General features: G+C 59.0%; 1 protein-coding gene across 1 annotated transcript in view; it reads right to left on the bottom strand.

Moving 5' to 3' along the window:
• Window positions 1-245: 245 nt before the first annotated feature.
• LOC309565590 (embryonic protein UVS.2-like) overlaps window positions 246-15,839 on the bottom strand; it is a gene marked incomplete at both ends in the record, with an annotated part of 47,397 nt that continues 31,803 nt past the window's right edge. Inside the window, one exon of the mRNA XM_082270543.1 lies at window positions 246-351. Within this exon, the coding sequence (XP_082126669.1) occupies window positions 246-351 (106 nt within the window). The remainder of the gene's footprint in view (window positions 352-15,839) is intronic.

Genomic DNA, 15,839 nt, shown 5'->3' with positions numbered 1-15,839 from the left:
GTCAGAACAGTGATCTGCCTTGTTTAGCTCAGAGGGGTAGCAGACCACCCCTGGAGGTGGAAGAGAAAGTGAGTCACCATTATGAAGACATCAGGGACATTCAAGAAGACTCTCTCCTGTATTCTCGCCAGCTCATTGAACTACAGAGAAAGTTAGAGGACCTGGATAATAGAGGTCACCGGAAGAATACGAGGCCTCCCTGACAGTGGAAACTGACCAGCTACCCATGTCGTTACAAACTTTCTTTACCGAGCCAGCCCTGATCCATCCATGGTCTTGTGTTCGTAATAACTGGTCAGAATGGGCCTAAGCTTATCAGCAGTAATGGTTATTACGTTTACAGAAAGGTCACTAAAAAATACAATAAAAGTCACAAATTCCATGCTTTCCATCCATCCGCAGGGTGGCTCTCAGGCTGCTTTTTGGTAACGCACGTCTGAGGTTACAGTTAGAAACCAGGGCTTCTCAATAAAGGCAACAGCCAAATTCACAAATGTAGTCACATTCAGTATCATTAAAAGGTTTATAAAATCAGTTTTTTGTTTTAAATAACGTTATATATACCTGTTCTGTTTAATGGTCCCCTGCTGGCACTCTGGGCACCCCCATCACAAGCCGCTTGGTTTTGCACAAAACAGACCCGATCCTCCTCTTCTTGGGTCGCCCGCTGGCGCTCTGGCTCACTCTCTCCTGCTTCCACAATCATTTCATTATCAATTATTACTCACCTCTTAAAGTGGTTTTCAAGGCTGTAGGTTTTTTTATCTTCATGCATTCTATGTGCATTCAGTTCGCAGGTTCCCAGTCAGCCCCCCATTACTTACCTAAGCCTGATCTCAATTCAGTGATGTGCACAAAAGCCGAGGCTCACCCATGTCTCTCGTTTCTCATTGGCTTCGGCTGCTGCCAATCACAGCCAGTGAGGAGGGAACGGGGGCAGGGCTGAGGCACACTTACTGTGTCTTATGGACACAGAGAGCAGGGCTCAGAAACGAGCATGTTTGAGTGCCCCCATAGCAAGCAGCTTCAAGAAAAGCCTTTTGGGAGTAACATATGTGTTATGTAGATATCGTAACTGAATCAATTTATCTTTGGATGAAATTACTGGGTCTGGATATATATATATATATATTTTTATTTTTTCGTGGTCTTGATTGATTTTCGTTTGCATATCTATCATTTTCCTTCACAAGATCTATACACTGCAGGATGGCTTAAGCCGGTGATAAATGTAGCAATTCTCTTTCCCGCAATCACGTGTTGATGGGGGAATCCCTTCCACAAAGTAATTGTGTCCTCCCAGTAGGGGGAGCCATCCCCACACAGTGATTACTGCTAGTGGCTTAATAGCTCACAGACTGTTTGTACCAAAGTTGATCACTCAACTTAGGTACAATCAGCCTGCCCATACATGGTTCAAATTTCGGCTGGTCTCTGCTGAACCAGCCGAGATTCGAACCCTCTATGGCCGGCTTTACACACGCTCGCTTCTGAGCCCCGCTGTCTGTCTCACGCTGGATTGCTGCACAGATCTGGAAGAAATGCTGTTGTATTTTATAATCTCTTTCCTTTCTTTGTTTCTAAGGAAGGCATCGCTATAATTACTGTGTCCTTATCTGCCAGATCACACTCTGATCATCTCATATCCATGGGAACCATAAATGAAATGTAGTGTTTTTTTATGTATTCTTTGTTTATTATGTTCAGTACCAACAAATTAAAGATACATTTTTTTTTAAATATTAGCATTTCTTTAATTCTGGTAAATTAAATAATTAACTGAAACTTTCGTACAAAATGACACTAAGTAAAAAGAGTAAAATAGTCCCAATTATATTTCCGGCCTTCTGGGGACCCAGCAGTATACCCTTCCTTTACCACATTGTTTTGTCCCTTTCTTCTGCTCTATCCCCATCTTTACACTTGGGGGTCCATTTATGAAACAAAAAAAAAAAAAAATTGCTGTGCGAATGTGACAAACATTTGTACAACTGCCACAAAAGAAAAAAAAAAAAGTTGCATGATTATTAATGATGGTCGCAAGTGCCAGCTAGTGGCCATAATGCGTTATCTTCCTGAAATACCATAAATCAGGAACATATTACATTATGGGCACTAGGTGGTGGTGACAATCATAGAAGATACTCATATTAGACAAAATTTGATTTTTTTTTTTTTGTGGTGGCTGTGTGAATGTTTGACACATTCGTACGGTAAATGTTTTTATAAAAAGAGTGTTGGCTTTGGATACATACACCAACCAAACAGCTCACTCAACCTCAAGACCCTAGAGGACTACTGAGAGCCGGCTACTTAGTGAACTGACTACTAAGAGCCCACACTTACTTATTGCTCCCACTGGTCTAACCACTGTGTCCCACCCCCCCCCCTCCCCAAGAGCTGTAGGAAATCTATAGATACCGATGTGAATAACTGATTGAGTCTATGGTAAAATTAACGCTTTTATAGTCGATAGATCTGGATCCGCAGGTGATCCTAGCTTTGGTCATGTGAATTGTTGTCGATGTTCTTGAATTCATTATTATTCTATAGCAATCCTGAAGACCTTCAATAAAAAATTATTGAAACAAAATTAGTAAATAGATCTTCAGGACAGGAAGAATTACGCCAACAGCCGTATAATTCAGGGGAGGGAAATCTCCACCAACTCTGTACCGACAAAGGCGGTAGAGCCCGACCCCCTCACTCGGTACCGGGAGAGGCGGTAGATCCCCGACCCCTCACTCGGTACCGGCAGAGGCGGTAGAGCCCCGACCCCTCACTCGGTACCGGCAGAGGCGGTAGAGCCCCGACCCCCTCACTCGGTACCGGCAGAGGCGGTAGAGCCCCGACCCCCTCACTCGGTACCGGCAGAGGCGGTAGAGCCCGTCCCTTCACTCGGTACCGGCAGAGGCGGTAGAGCTCGACCCCCTCACTCTGTACCAGCAGAGGCGGGAGAGCCCGACCCCTCACTCTAGGGCTGAACGATAGTCGATATGATATCGACTATCGTTCCGCGGGCGTGGGCGATATTCATATCGCCGAAGACACGATATTTAGCATTAGGCAAGGGGCATGGCCGGAAGACGTGCGGGACGGACGCGGCTTGTGAGAGCTCCGATACCGCCGTACAGAATCCTTAGCAATCCTCCTAAATCTCCCCTATGCAGGGAGAAAAAACAGCTTGGGGAGACCCATCGAGGCACCAGAGACCAATACTGCCCGGTATTGCGGAGGAAAGACTCCGTTCTGAGGAGCGCAGAGTTGAGGCCTACACAGGCACAGAAGCCGCGGCCTTGCCTAGATCGGAGCGTGATCGCGCGCTCGTGGTTCCAGGTAAGGCCTACTTACTCCGCACTCATTCGGGACTTGCCTCCATCCCCCGGGTGCCCCCAAAGCCATACACAGACCTCCTAATCTTCACAGAAAGGACCCCAGTGTACTCATATCCCTCAGCAAGCTGTGCCGACCGCCATGTTGGCTGCACAGGGGGACACAGATCCACAGCAGACTGCAACCCTCTCACCTTGTTCAGCAATCCCCCCTTGCATAGAACTCTTAGCAGCCGCTCTACAGCATTAGGCAGGGAGAAGTCTGGATTCCGGGGGATTCTTCTACCACCACTGTCAGTATCTTCTGCATTCCACCTAGTTAAATATTGCGATATATATCGTTGAAAAACGAATATCGCAATGTACTTTTTTTCCCAATATCGTGCAGCCCTACCTCACTCGGAACCGGCAGAGGCGGTAGAGCCCGACCCCCTCACTCGGTAACGGCAGAGGCGGTAGAGCCCGACCCCCTCACTCGGTAACGGCAGAGGCGGTAGAGCCCGACCCCTCACTCGGTAACGGCAGAGGCGGTAGAGCCCGTCCCCTCACTCGGTAACGGCAGAGGCGGTAGAGCCCCGACCCCTCACTCGGTACCGGCAGAGGCGGTAGAGCCCCGACCCCTCACTCGGTACCGGCAGAGGCGGTAGAGCCCCGACCCCTCACTCGGTACCGGCAGAGGCGGTAGAGCCCCGACCCCTCACTCGGTACCGGCAGAGGCGGTAGAGCCCGACCCCCTCACTCTGTACCGGCAGAGGCGGTAGAGCCCGACCCCCTCACTCGGTACCGCAGAAGCGGTAGAACCCCCCGACCCCCTCACTCGGTACCGGCAGAGGGGGTAGAGTCCGACCACCTCACTCGGTAACAGCAGAGGCGGTAGAGCCCGACCCCTCACTCGGTAACGGCAGAGGCGGTAGAGCCCGACCCCTCACTCGGTAACGGCAGAGGCGGTAGAGCCCGACCCCTCACTCGGTACCGGCAGAGGCGGTAGAGCCCCGACCCCTCACTCGGTACCGGCAGAGGCGGTAGAGCCCGACCCCTCACTCGGTACCGGCAGAGGCGGTAGAGCCCGACCCCTCACTGGGTACCGGCAGAGGCGGGAGAGCTCGACCCCCTCACTCTGTACCGGCAGAGGCGGGAGAGCTCGACCCCCTTACTCTGTACCGGCAGAGGCGGGAGAGCTCGACCCCCTCACTCTGTACCAGCAGAGGCGGTAGAGCACGACCCCTCACTCTAGGGCTGAACGATAGTCGATATGATATCGACGATCGTTCTGCGGGCGTGAACGATTCATATCGCCGAAGACACGATATTTAGCATTAGGCAAGGGGCCTGGCCGGAAGACGTGCGGGACGGACGCGGCTTGTGAGAGCTCCGATACCGCCGTACAGAATCCTCAGCAATCCTCCTAAATCTCCCCTATTCAGAGAGAAAAAACAACTTGGGGAGACCCATCGAGGCACCAGAGACCAATACTGCCTGGTATTGTGGAGGAAAGACTCCGTTCTGAGGAGCGCAGAGTTGAGGCCTACACAGGCACAGAAGCCGCGGCCTTGCCTAGATCGGAGCGCGATCGCGCGCTCGTGGTTCCCGGTAAGGCCTACTTACTCCGCACTCATTCGGGACTTGCCTCCATCCCCCGGATGCCCCCAAAGCCATACACAGACCTCCTAATCTTCACAAAAAGGACCCCAGTGTACTCATATCCCTCAGCAAGCTTTGCCGACCGCCATCTTGGCTTGCACAGGGGGACACAGATCCACAGCAGACTGCAACACTCTCACCTTGTTCAGCAATCCCCCCTTGCATAGAACTCTTAGCAGCCGCTCTACAGCATTAGGCAGGGAGAAGTCGGGACTCCGGGGGATTCTTCTACCTCCTACCACCACTGTCAGTGTCTTCTGCATTCCACCCAGTTAAATATCGCGATATATATCGTTGAAAAACGAATATCGCAATGTACTTTTTTTCCCAATATCGTGCAGCCCTACCTCACTCAGTACCGGCAGAGGCGGTAGAGCCCGACCCCTCACTCGGTACCGGCAGAGGCGGTAGAGCCCCGATCCCCTCACTCGGTACCGGTAGAGGCGGTAGAGCCCCGATCCCCTCACTCGGTACCGGCAGAGACGGTAGAGCCCGACCCCCTCACTCGGTACCGGCAGAGGCGGTAGAGCCTGACCCCCCACTCGGTACCGGCAGAGGCAGTAGAGCCCGACCCCCTCACTCGGTACCGGCAGAGGCGGTAGAGCCCGACCCCTCACTCGGTACAGGCACAGGCGGTAGAGCCTGACCCCTCACTCGGTACCGGCAGAGGCGGTAGAGCCCGACCCCTCACTCGGTACCGGCAGAGGCGGTAGAGCCCCGACCCCTCACTCGGTACCGGCAGAGGCGGTAAAGCCCCTCACCCTCACTCGGTACCGGCAGAGGCGGTGGAGCCCCGACCCCTCACGCGGTACCGGCAGAGGCGGTAGAGCCCGTCCCTTCACTCGGTACCGGCAGAGGCGGTAGAGCTCGACCCCCTCACTCTGTACCAGCAGAGGCGGGAGAGCCCGACCCCTCACTATAGGGCTGAACGATAGTCGATATGATATCGACTATCGTTCTGCGGGCGTGGGCGATATTCATATCGCCGAAGACACGATATTTAGCATTAGGCAAGGGGCATGGCCGGAAGACGTGCGGGACGGACGCGGCTTGTGAGAGCTCCGATACCGCCGTACAGAATCCTTAGCAATCCTCCTAAATCTCCCCTATGCAGGGAGAAAAAACAGCTTGGGGAGACCCATCGAGGCACCAGAGACCAATACTGCCCGGTATTGCGGAGGAAAGACTCCGTTCTGAGGAGCGCAGAGTTGAGGCCTACACAGGCACAGAAGCCGCGGCCTTGCCTAGATCGGAGCGTGATCGCGCGCTCGTGGTTCCAGGTAAGGCCTACTTACTCCGCACTCATTCGGGACTTGCCTCCATCCCCCGGGTGCCCCCAAAGCCATACACAGACCTCCTAATCTTCACAGAAAGGACCCCAGTGTACTCATATCCCTCAGCAAGCTGTGCCGACCGCCATGTTGGCTGCACAGGGGGACACAGATCCACAGCAGACTGCAACCCTCTCACCTTGTTCAGCAATCCCCCCTTGCATAGAACTCTTAGCAGCCGCTCTACAGCATTAGGCAGGGAGAAGTCTGGATTCCGGGGGATTCTTCTACCACCACTGTCAGTATCTTCTGCATTCCACCCAGTTAAATATTGTGATATATATCGTTGAAAAACGAATATCGTAATGTACTTTTTTTCCCAATATCGGTCAGCCCTACCTCACTCGGAACCGGCAGAGGCGGTAGAGCCCGACCCCTCACTCGGTACTGGCAGAGGCGGTAGAGCCCCGACCCCTCACTCGGTACCGGCAGAGGCGGTAGAGGCCCGACCGCCTCACTCGGTACCCGCAGAGGCGGTAGAGCCCGACCCCTCACTCGGTACCGGCAGAGGCGGTAGAGCCCGACCCCTCACTCGGTACCGGCAGAGGCGGTAGAGCCCGACCCCTCACTCGGTACCGGCAGAGGCGGTAGAGCCCCGACCCCTCACTCGGTACCGGCAGAGGCGGTAGAGCCCCGACCCCTCACTCGATACCGGCAGAGGCGGTAGAGCCCCGACCCCTCACTCGGTACCGGCAGAGGCGGTAGAGCCCCGACCCCTCACTCGGTACCGGCAGAGGCGGTAGAGCCCGACCCCTCACTCGGTACCGGCAGAGGCGGTAGAGCCTGACCCCTCACTGGGTACCGGCAGAGGCGGGAGAGCTCGACCCCCTCACTCTGTACCGGCAGAGGTGGGAGAGCTCGACCCCCTCACTCTGTACCGGCAGAGGCGGGAGAGCTCGACCCCCTCACTCTGTACCGGCAGAGGCGGGAGAGCTCGACCCCCTCACTCTGTACCAGCAGAGGCGGTAGAGCCTGACCCCTCACTCTAGGGCTGAACGATAGTCGATATATCGACTATCGTTCTGCGGGCGTGAACGATTCATATCGCCGAAGACACGATATTTAGCATTAATCAAGGGGCATGGCCGGAAGACGTGCGGGACGGACGCGGCTTGTGAGAGCTCCAATACCGCTGTACAGAATCCTCACCAATCCTCCTAAATCTCCCCTATTCAGGGAGAAAAAAACAGCTTGGGGAGACCCATCGAGGCACCAGAGACCAATACTGCCCGGTATTGCGGAGGAAAGACTCCGTTCGGAGGAGCGCAGAGTTGAGGCCTACACAGGCACAGAAGCCGCGGCCTTGCCTAGATCGGAGCGCGATCGCGCGCTCGTGGTTCCTGGTAAGGCCTACTTACTCCGCACTCATTCGGGACTTGCCTCCATCCCCCGGGTGCCCCCAAAGCCATACACAGACCTCCTAATCTTCACAGAAAGGACCCCAGTGTACTCATATCCCTCAGCAAGCTGTGCCGACCGCCATCTTGGCTGAACAAGGGGACACAGATCCACAGCAGACTGCAACTCTCTCACCTTGTTCAGCAATCCCCCCTTGCATAGAACTCTTAGCAGCCGCTCTACAGCATTAGGCAGGGAGAAGTCGGGACTCCGGGGGATTCTTCTACCTCCTACCACCACTGTCAGTGTCTTCTGCATTCCACCCAGTTAAATATCGCGATATATATCGTTGAAAAACGAATATCGCAATGTACTTTTTTTCCCAATATCGTACAGCCCTACCTCACTCGGTACCGGCAGAGGCGGTAGAGCCCGACCCCTCACTCGGTACCGGCAGACGCGGTAGAACCTCTACCCCCTAACTCGGTACCGGCAGAGGCGGTAGAGGCCCAACCCCCTCACTCGGTACCGGCAGAGGCGGTAGAGCCCGACCCCCTCACTCGGTACCGGCAGAGGCGGTAGAGCCCGACCCCCTCACTCGGTACCGCAGAGGCGGTAGAACCCCGACACCCTCACTCGGTACCGGCAGAGGGGTAGAGTCCGACCACCTCACTCGCTAACGGCAGAGGCAGTAGAGCCCGACCCCCTCACTCGGTAACGGCAGAGGCGGTAGAGCCCGACCCCCTCACTCGGTAACGGCAGAGGCGGTAGAGCCTGACCCCCTCACTCGGTAACGGCAGAGGCGGTAGAGCCCGACCCCTCACTCGGTAACGGCAGAGGCGGTAGAGCCCGACCCCTCACTCGGTACCGGCAGAGGCGGTAGAGCCCCGACCCCTCACTCGGTACCGGCAGAGGCGGTAGAGCCCCGACCCCTCACTCGGTACCGGCAGAGGCGGTAGAGCCCCGACCCCTCACTCGGTTCCCGGCAGAGGCGGTAGAGCCCCGACCCCTCACTCGGTTCCGGCAGAGGGGGTAGAGTCCGACCACCTCACTCGGTAACGGCAGAGGGGGTAGAGTCCGACCACCTCACTCGGTAACGGCAGAGGCGGTAGAGCCCGACCCCCTCACTCGGTAACGGCAGAGGCGGTAGAGCCCGACCCCTCACTCCGTAACGGCAGAGGCGGTAGAGCCCGACCCCTCACTCGGTACCAGCAGAGGCGGTAGAGCCCCGACCCCTCACTCAGTACCGGCAGAGGTGGTAGAGCCCCGACCCCTCACTCGGTACCGGTAGAGGCGGTAGAGCCCCGACCCTCACTCGGTACCGGCAGAGGCGGTAGAGCCCGACCCCTCACTCGGTACCGGCAGAGGCGGTAGAGCCCGACCCGTCACTGGGTACCGGCAGAGACGGGAGAGCTCGACCCCCTCACTCTGTACCGGCAGAGGCGGGAGAGCTCGACCCCCTCACTCTGTACCGGCAGAGGCGGGAGAGCTCGACCCCCTCACTCTGTACCGGCAGAGGCGGTAGAGCACGACCCCTCACTCTAGGGCTGAACGATAGTCGATATATCGACTATCGTTCTGCGGGCGTGGGCGATATTCATATCGCCGAAGACACGATATTTAGCATTAGGCAAGGGGCATGGCCGGTAGACGTGCGGGACGGACGCGGCTTGTGAGTGCTCCAATACCGCTGTACAGAATCCTCACCAATCCTCCTGAATATCTCCCCTATTCAGGGAGAAAAAAACAGCTTGGGGAGACCCATCGAGGCACCAGAGACCAATACTGCCCGGTATTGCGGAGGAAAGACTCCGTTCTGAGGAGCGCAGAGTTGAGGCCCTTCACAGGCACAGAACCTGCGGCCTTGCCTAGATCGGAGCGCGATCGCATGCTCGTGGTTCCCGGTAAGGCCTACTTACTCCGCACTCATTCGGGACTTGACTCCATCCCCCGGGTGCCCCCAAAGCCATACACAGACCTCCTAATCTTAACAAAAAGGACCCCAGTGTACTCATATCCCTCAGCAAGCTGTGCCGACCACCATCTTGGCTGCACAGGGGGACACAGATCCACAGCAGACTGCAACTCTCTCCCCTTGTTCAGCAATCCCCCCTTGCATAGAACTCTTAGCAGCCGCTCTACAGCATTAGGCAGGGAGAAGTCAGGATTCCGGGGGATTCTTCTACCACCACTGTCAGTGTCTTCTGCATTCCACCCAGTTAAATATTGCGATATATATCGTTGAAAAACGAATATCGCAATGTACTTTTTCTCCCAAAATCGTGCAGCCCTACCTCACTCGGTACCGGCAGAGGCGGTAGAGCCCGACCCCTCACTCGGTAACGGCAGAGGCGGTAGAGTCCGACCCCTCACTCGGTACCGCAGAGGCGGTAGAACCCCGACCCCTCACTCGGTACCGGCAGAGGCGGTAGAGCCCGACCCCCTCACTCGGTACCGGCAGAGGCGGTAGAGCCCGACCCCCTCACTCAGTACCGGTAGAGCCCGACCCCTCACTCAGTACCGGCAGAGGCGGTAGAGCCCGACCACCTCACTCGGTACCGGCAGAGGCGGTAGAGCCCCGACCCCTCACTCGGTACCGGCAGAGGCGGTAGAGCCCCGACCCCTCACTCGGTACCGGCAGAGGCGGTAGAGCCCGACGCCTCACTGGGTACCGACAGAGGCGGGAGAGCTCGACCCCCTCACTCTGTAGCAGCAGAGGCGGGAGAGCCCCACCCCTCACTCTAGGGCTGAACGATAGTCGATATGATATCGACTATCGTTCTGCGGGTGTGAACGATTCATATCGCCGAACACACGATATTTAGCATTAGGCAAGGGGCATGGCCGGAAGACGTGCGGGACGGACGCGGCTTGTGAGAGCTCCGATACCGCCGTACAGAATCCTCAGCAATCCTCCTAAGTCTTCCCTATTCAGAGAGAAAAAACAACTTGGGGAGACCCATCGAGGAACCAGAGACCAATACTGCCTGGTATTGTGGAGGAAAGACTCCGTTCTGAGGAGCGCAGAGTTGAGGCCTACACAGGCACAGAAGCCGCGGCCTTGCCTAGATCGGAGCGCGATCGCGCGCTCGTGGTTCCCGGTAAGGCCTACTTACTCCGCACTCATTCGGGACTTGCCTCCATACCCCGGGTGCCCCCAAAGCCATACACAGACCTCCTAATCTTCACAAAAAGGACCCCAGTGTACTCATATCCCTCAGCAAGCTGTGCCGACCGCCATCTTGGCTTGCACAGGGGGACACAGATCCACAGCAGACTGCAACACTCTCACCTTGTTCAGCAATCCCCCCTTGCATAGAACTTTTAGCAGCTGCTCTACAGCATTAGGCAGGGAGAAGTCGGGACTCCGGGGGATTCTTCTACCTCCTACCACCACTGTCAGTGTCTTCTGCATTCCACCCAGTTAAATATCGCGATATATATCGTTGAAAAACGGATATCGCAATGTACTTTTTTTCCCAATATCGTGCAGCCCTACCTCACTCAGTACCGGCAGAGTCGGTAGAGCCCGACCCCTCACTCGGTACCGGCAGAGGCGGTAGAGCCCGACCCCCTCACTCGGTACCGGCAGAGCTCGACCCTCTCAATCGGTACCGGCAGAGGCAGTAGAGCCCGACCCCCTCACTCGGTACCGGCAGAGCCAGACCCCCTCACTCGGTACCGGCAGAAGCGATAGAGCCCCGACCCCCTCACTCGGTACCGGCAGAGGCGGTAGAGCCCGACCCCCTCACTCGGTACCGGCAGAGGCGGTAGAGCCCGACCCTTCACTCGGTACCGGCAGAGGCGGTAGAGCCCGACCCCCTCACTCGGTACCGGCAGAGGCGGTAGAGCCCCGACCCCCTCACGCGGTACCGGCAGAGGCGGTAGAGCCCCGACCCCTCACGCGGTACCGGCAGAGGCGGTAGAGCCCCGACCCCTCACGCGGTACCGGCAGAGGCGGTAGAGCCCCGACCCCTCACGCGGTACCGGCAGAGGCGGTGGAGCCCCGACCCCTCACTCGGTACCGGCAGAGGCGGTAGAGCCCCGACCCCTCACTCGGTACCGGCAGAGGCGGTAGAGCCCGACCCCTCACTCGGTACCGGCAGAGGCGGTAGAGCCCGACCCCTCACTCGGTACCGGCAGAGGCGGTAGAGCCCGACCCCCTCACTCGGTACCGGCAGAGGCGGTAGAGCCCGACCCCCTCACTCGGTACCGGCAGAGGCGGTAGAGCCCGACCCCCTCACTCGGTACCGGCAGAGGCGGTAGAGCCCCGACCCCCTCACGCGGTACCGGCAGAGGCGGTAGAGCCCCGACCCCTCACGCGGTACCGGCAGAGGCGGTAGAGCCCCGACCCCTCACGCGGTACCGGCAGAGGCGGCACAGCCCCGACCCCTCACGCGGTACCGGCAGAGGCGGTAGAGCCCCGACCCCTCACGCGGTACCGGCAGAGGCGGTGGAGCCCCGACCCCTCACTCGGTACCGGCAGAGGCGGTGGAGCCCCGACCCCTCACTCGGTACCGGCAGAGGCGGTGGAACCCCGACCCCTCACTCGGTACCGGCAGAGGCGGTGGAGCCCCGACCCCTCACTCGGTACCGGCAGAGGCGGTAGAGCCCCGACCCCTCACTCGGTACCGGCAGAGGCGGTAGAGCCCGACTCCTCACTCGGTACCGGCAGAGGCGGTAGAGCCCGACCCCTCACTCGGTACAGGCAGAGCCCGACCCCCTCACTCGGTACCGGCAGACGCGGTAGAGCCCGACCCCCTCACTCGGTCCCGGCAGACGCAGTAGAGCCCGACCCCCCTCACTTGGTACCGGCAGAGGCGGTAGAGCCCGACCCCCCTCACTCGGTTTTTTCAGAGGCGGTAGAGCCCGACCCCTCACTCTGTACCGGCAGAGGCGGTAGAGCCCGACCCCTCACTTGGTACCGGCAGAGGCGGTAGAGCCCGACCCCACACACGGTACCGGCAGAGGCGGTAGAGCCCGACCCCTCACTCGGTACTGGCAGAGCCCGAACCCCTCACACGGTACCGACAGAGCCCGACCCCCTCACTCGGTCCCGGCAGACGCGGTAGAGCCCGACCCCCTCACTCGGTACCGACAGAGGCGGTAGAGCCCGACCCTCACTCAGTACCGGCAGAGGCGGTAGAGCCTGACCCCTCACTCGGTACTGGCAGAGCCCGACCCCCTCACTCGGTACCGGCAGACGCGTTAGAGCCCGACCCCTCACTCTGTACCGGCAGAGGCGGTAGAGCCCGACCCCCTCACTCGGTACCGGCAGAGGCGGTAGTGCCCCGACCCCCTCACTAGGTACCGGCAGAGGCGGTAGAGCCCCGATCCCCTCACTCGGTACCGGTAGAGGCGGTAGAGCCCCGATCCCCTCACTCGGTACCGGTAGAGGCGGTAGAGCCCCGATCCCCTCACTCGGTATCGGCAGAGGCGGTAGAGCCCCGACCCCTCACTCGGTAGCGGCAGAGGCGGTAGAGCCCGACCCCTCACTTGGTTTTGGCAGAGGCGGTAGAGCCCGACCCCCCATTCGGTACAGGCACAGGCGGTAGAGCCCGACCCCTCACTCGGTACCGGCAGAGGCGGTAGAGCCCGACCCCTCACTCGGTACCGGCAGAGGCGGTAGAGCCCCGACCCCTCACTGGTACCGGCAGAGGCGGTAGAGCCCCAACCCCTCTGGCGGTACCGGCAGAGGCGGTGAAGCCCCTCACCCTCACTCGGTACCGGCAGAGGCGGTGGAGCCCCGACCCCTCACGCGGTACCGGCAGAGGCGGTGGAGCCCCGACCCCTCACGCGGTACCGGCAGAGGCGGTGGAGCCCCGACCCCTCACTCGCTACCGGCAGAGGCGGTGGAGCCCCGACCCCTCACTCGGTACTGGCAGAGGCGGTGGAGCCCCGACCCCTCACTCGGTACCGGCAGAGGCGGTAGAGCCCGACCCCTTACTCGGTACTGGCAGAGCCCGACCCCCTCACACGGTACCGACAGAGCCCCCCCCCTCACTCGGTACCGGCAGACGCGGTAGAGCCCGACCCCCCCTCACTCGGTACCGGCAGAGGCGGTAGAGCCCGACCCCCCCTCACTCTGTACCGGCAGAGCCCCGACCCCCTCACTCGGTACCGGCAGAGGCGGTAGAGCCCGACCCCCCTCACTCGGTACCGGCAGAGGCGGTAGAGCCCGACCCCCCCCTCACTCGGTACCGGCAGAGGCGGTAGAGCCCCGACCCCCTCACTCTGTACCGGCAGAGGCGGTAGAGCCCGACCTCCTCACTCGGTACCGGCAGAGGCGGTAGAGCCCGACCCCTCACACGGTACCGGCAGAGGCGGTAGAGCCCGACCCCTCACTCGGTACCGGCAGAGGCGGTGGAGCCCGACCCCTCACTCGGTACCGGCAGAGGCGGTGGAGCCCGACCCCTCACTCGGTACCGGCAGAGGCGGTAGAGCCCGACCCCTCACTCGGTACCGGTAGAGCCCGACCCCCCTCACTCGGTACCGGCAGAGGCGGTAGAGCCCCGACCCCCTCACTCGGTACCGGCAGAGGCGGTGGAGCCCCGACCCGTCACGCGGTACCGGCAGAGGCGGTGGAGCCCCGACCCCTCACGCGGTACCGGCAGAGGCGGTGGAGCCCCGACCCCTCACTCGGTACCGGCAGAGGCGGTAGAGCCCAACCCCTCACTCGGTACCGGCAGAGGCGGTGGAGCCCGACCCCTCACTCGGTACCGGCAGAGGCGGTGGAGCCCGACCCCTCACTCGGTAACGGCAGAGGCGGTAGAGCCTAACCCCCTCACTCGGTACCGGCAGAGGCGGTAGAGCCCGACCCCCTCACTCGGTACCGGCAGAGGCGGTAGAGCCCGACCCCTCACTAGGTACCGGCAGAGGCGGTAGAGCCCGACCCCTCACTCGGTACCGGCAGAGGCGGTAGAGCCCGACCCCTCACTCGGTACTGGCAGAGCCCGACCCCCTCACTCGGTACCGACAGAGCCCGACCCCCTTACTCGGTACCGGCAGACGCGGTAGAGCCCGACCCCCTCACTCGGTACCGGCAGACGCGGTAGAGCCCGACCCCCCTCACTCGGTACCGGCAGAGGCGGTAGAGCCCCGACCCCCTCACTCGGTACCGGCAGAGGCGGTAGAGCCCCGACCCCCTCACTCGGTACAGGCAGAGGCGGTAGAGCCCGACCCCTCACTCGGTACCGGCAGAGGCGGTAGAGCCCCGACCCCTCACTCAGTACCGGCAGAGGCGGTAGAGCCCCGACTCCTCACTCGGTACCGGCAGAGGCGGTAGAGCCCCGACCTCTCACTCGGTATCGGCAGAGGCGGTAGAGCCCCGACCCCTCACTCGGTACCGGCAGAGGCGGTAGAGCCCGACCCCTCACTCGGTACCGGTAGAGCCCGACCCCTCACTTATCAGTTATGCACAGGCAGAAGCAGGAAAGCAGTGCCTGTCTTTTTTATTGGAATGTTTGGGTTTGGTAGAATAAAAAAAATGTATCTTTAACCGGTTGCCGACCGCCGCACGACTATATACTGCGGCGGTCAGCCCCGGCCAGGCAGAGTGACGTATCGGTACGTCACTCGCCTGTCACTGACTTGCGAGCCTATCGCGGGCGGGCGCGCGCCCGCCGCGGCTCGTTCACAGGCAAGTCAGTGCGTGTGACCGGCGGACTCGATGTCCGCCAGTCACACTGCGATCGCTCCTGTGAAGGGAGAAAGACAGAGCAGCTTGTGTAAACAAGCTGCCTGTCAGTTCTCCCTGTGTAAAAGTGAAGATCTGTCCGTTCTACTATGTAGAACGGTGGATCTTTGCTTTTACACCAATAGGAATGTCCCTACACAGTTAGAAGCACGCCCCTAGGACACACTTAACCCCTCCCTGTCCAATAAAGTTAACCCCTTCCCTGCCAGTGTCATTTTTGCAGTAACAGTGCATATGTATAGCACTGATTACTGCAGTAATGTCACTGGTAACCCCAAAAGTGTCAAAAATGTCAGTCAAGGGTCCGATCTGTCCGCCGCAATGTCGCAGTACCGAAAAAAAAATCGCAGATCGCCGCCATTACGCGTTAAAAAAAAAAACACCAAAAATGACAAAAATCTTTCCCTTTGTTAGTAAACGCGATAACTTTTGCGCAAACCAATCAAAATACGCTTTTTGCGATTTTTTTTACCAAACATAGGTAGCATAAAACAAATTGGC

This window comes from Pelophylax lessonae (genome assembly GCF_965119305.1).
Source record: "Pelophylax lessonae genome assembly, chromosome: 10".
NCBI classification, from domain to species: domain Eukaryota; kingdom Metazoa; phylum Chordata; class Amphibia; order Anura; family Ranidae; genus Pelophylax; species Pelophylax lessonae.
Note: the sequence above shows the minus strand (reverse complement) of the source record. Positions and strands in the feature narration are given on the sequence as shown.